Below are 3,368 nucleotides of genomic sequence, written 5' to 3'. Positions count from 1 at the left end.
AAATAAAAATAAAAATAAAAAATGTCTTATATTATGTCTATGGGCCAGACCTGATGACGAAGCCTAGCTTTTTCTGACTAAACATTATGACTGATGGTTCGGTCCGACCCGCTCTGGTTCCCTTCCTGTTCAGTCTGTCAAAGATCTTAAAATGAACATTTGGGACAAAAAATGTGGTTTAATTGACCAGTGGCACAATGCATTGTGGGATATGTTTACCTTACTTTACTTTAAATTATCTAAATTCATTTTTAAAGGTTTCTGAAACTCTTTTACCAAAGTGAGGTTCTATCAGAAGCCCGTTTGGACCGGTCTGGTACCTGGCAGCAGCTTGCGGGCTGCGTCCTCAGCCATCCGGAGCAGCGGACCGGAACAGGGCCATCCGGGCTCCAGCTCCATTCCGGCCCGACCCGCCAGCATGTGGGCCGACAACAGGCCGCCCACCACTACCAAAACACAGCAGGTCAGCGCTGGATCCGCCTATCAGAACCGGAACCGGGCCGCGGGCCTCACCTCTGATGTTGGTTTCGAACACGGACGCGTTGACGTCGATGTCGAAGTCTACGGTGTCCTGGAGGAGCGACGCCACGCGCTGGAACTCCGTTCGGTTCCCCAGAACCTGCAGGAGGAGGGAAGCATTTCAGTTTCGGACCGGACCGGACCGGACCGGACCGTATCAGATCAGATCAGATCAGATCAGACCAGACTGGACCGGACCAGAACAGGTTTGGGTTCTCACCAGCAGTGTGTCCAGGGCGTCGATCAGAGTCAGAGAGAAACTGAACATAGAAACACAATTTTAAATAATTTAGTTTATTTTCTGCTGTTTAACAAATAAAAACAAATAAAACAGATAATTATGTAATAACTCATACACATTAAAGCTGCAGTAAGTTCTATAAAAATATTTTTAACATTTGTTGAAACTGACACCAAACTGAGACAATCTGTGAAAAAGATCGATCTCCTCTGCCCCGATGTTACAATCAGCCAATCAGAGCCAGGAGGCGGGTCTTAGCGCTGTCAATCAATGTTTGCTACGTTGCAACTTGCACAGCCTGTTGTGAATGCTAAAGCTAGTTAGCATAGCCACAGAATACAGCAGATACAGTTTTCCTGTAACGGTCGTTTCTGTGCCATTTAGCAGCGAGTACATGAGGGTGACTGACAGTGCCAAGACTCCTGGCTCTGATTGGTTGTTTTGGTCGGGAAGTGCGTTTCTTCACCAGCAGCTCAGGGAGGAGATCCATCTTTTCACAGATTATCTATTTCACAACAAAATGTCCCAACATGGAGAAAAAAATGTAAAAAACATTTTTATAAAAGTTGCGTACTGAACCTTTAAGTCTATAACAATCTAATTATTCAGCAAATCAGGAGTAGATTTTACAATAAAATAAATCTGATTCTTTACAGGGAAACCCAGGCGTTGTGGGCGTGGCCTCACCTGCCCCAGGTGTCATGTCCGTCGCAGGTGAGTGGGCGGAGCTCATCGTAGGGGAAGGCGTTGTTCAGGTAGCTGTTGTAGGCGTGGTAGAACATGGACTTGATGCGCTGCCTGCAGGTTACAGTCAACACGGATCAGAACCGGAGGGTGTAGATCTAAACCCGACAGAAGCTGCAGGGTGTAGATCTACAGTTGCTAGAAGCTGCATGGTGTAGATCTACAGCTGCTAGAAGCTGCAGGGTGTAGATCTACAGTTGCTAGAAGCTGCAGGGTGTAGATCTACAGTTGCTAGAAGCTGCATGGTGTAGATCTACAGCTGCTAGAAGCTGGACACATCAAACAGGATGAAATTACAAACACTGAAACTTCTACACATCACACGCTAACGGACAAATACAAACAATATTTACAAGAGATATTTGATAAAAATATTTTTATTACCAATTAAACATTTTTATACACAATTATTTATGTTATACATGTTTTTACTATACATTATTATACAATATACATTTTATACATTATTGTTAAGATAATGATGTTTTTAGCCTAGCTTGATCTTTTTAAGCTAGCCTGATGGTTTCATACTGGGAGAGGAAGCTGGAGGACTCAGAGAAAACCACACCAGCAGAAAGGAGCTGGGATTCAAACCTCCGACTCTGACACTGCAGCAGCTGCTCCATGCAGCTGCCATCCGATACCAGAACCAGAACCAGGGGAGACGGAAATCTGCTCTGGTCCTGGACCAACACCTGTCCTGCTCACCTGACAGCCGCCATCTGCTCCTCTGAGAACTGACGAGCCGCCGCGTCGCTCAGCGCGCACAGCAGCAGCAGCAGCGCCGCGCAGACGGGAGCGCGCATGGACCCGGACGGACAGGTGGACAGACAGGTGGACACGGAGACAGAAAGTCCAACAACGACCAGAAGATCAGGACAACTGGTGCTGTCAGGAAACAGGAAGTGGCGCCTTCGCATACGTCATCTTTGTGCGCTGACGCGTGTTGAAACGCTTCCACACGTCAACAAGCCGCCATATTGTGAAGGGCAAAAAGCCATAAATGGAGAGTTTATGTTCAAAGCGGGGTTCTGCTCAGGGATTATGAGCAGTAAATATCCTACCTGAAGCAGAGAACTGTCTTCACTTTGATCAAAGAACGGTTCTAACAGTTCAGACAAAACAAAACGTCACAAAACATTTAGATAAACAATCTAAAACCGGTCGGCTCATTTTTTCTTTTCTCTTCAGGAAATCATTTAAGATTCAAAACATTTTTCTACGTGTACAAATCAAGATTTCTGATAACTAAACTTTACCAGCGTCTCATTTCACAATTTTAATTTTTATAGCAATTAACAGTAACATTTTAGTTTATTCTCTCACCAACATTTTAGTGAGAGAGAGAAAAAAAATCACTTTTAAATCATAATTTATCAAATATTTATAGCTGAGAGTTCCAAACTAAATATTATGTTTCTTAATTGTAAATCGAGGCTAAATAGCTGCCAGGTTACAGTCAGTTTGTGTCATAATAAAATGATTCAGAAGCAGATGAAACTCAGACTGGTTTCCATCAGACCTGATTTTATTGAACAGAATCTCATGTCGGTTCTGCTACATTTATACAGATTAATAACATTCACAAACCAACATCTTAATCTTTAAATAGCTGCTTCCTGTGGTGCATAAACTCCTCCTGCTTTATGAGACAGACTTCTGAAGCCACGTTTCATCTGCAGGAGCAGATCGTCTAAAGCTCATCGTTCTTCTTCCTCCTGATTTTCTCTTCGTGTCTCTGGAAGATTTTTCCATCTTTCTGCTTCCTCCAGCTCAGTCTGATGTCTCCGCTCACTTCCTGCTCCCTCAGCTTCTGCTTCATCGGCTTTCACCACACCGCCCCCGTGTGGTCATTTCAGGTACT

The 3,368-nt window shown here is 44.2% G+C and overlaps 1 protein-coding gene across 2 annotated transcripts in view; it reads right to left on the bottom strand.

Moving 5' to 3' along the window:
* The window catches only part of edem2 (ER degradation enhancer, mannosidase alpha-like 2), a 7,415-nt gene extending 4,965 nt beyond the window's left edge, over positions 1-2,450 (bottom strand). Inside the window, exons 1-5 of one of the 2 annotated variants that reach the window (XM_016664170.1) lie at positions 2,213-2,450; positions 1,448-1,558; positions 740-779; positions 514-619; positions 321-446 (exon numbers count right to left, since the gene is read on the bottom strand). In XM_016664170.1, coding sequence (XP_016519656.1) covers positions 321-446; positions 514-619; positions 740-779; positions 1,448-1,558; positions 2,213-2,424 — 595 coding nt within the window. In that variant the 5' untranslated portion in view covers positions 2,425-2,450. The remainder of the gene's footprint in view (positions 1-320; positions 447-513; positions 620-739; positions 780-1,447; positions 1,559-2,212) is intronic. The other variant, XM_007578204.2, reaches the window with a different exon arrangement.
* Positions 2,451-3,368: the final 918 nt, after the last annotated feature.

Source organism: Poecilia formosa, unplaced genomic scaffold (assembly GCF_000485575.1).
Source record: "Poecilia formosa unplaced genomic scaffold, Poecilia_formosa-5.1.2 Scaffold471, whole genome shotgun sequence".
In the NCBI taxonomy this organism is placed as follows: Eukaryota; Metazoa; Chordata; class Actinopteri; order Cyprinodontiformes; family Poeciliidae; genus Poecilia; species Poecilia formosa.
Note: the sequence above shows the minus strand (reverse complement) of the source record. Positions and strands in the feature narration are given on the sequence as shown.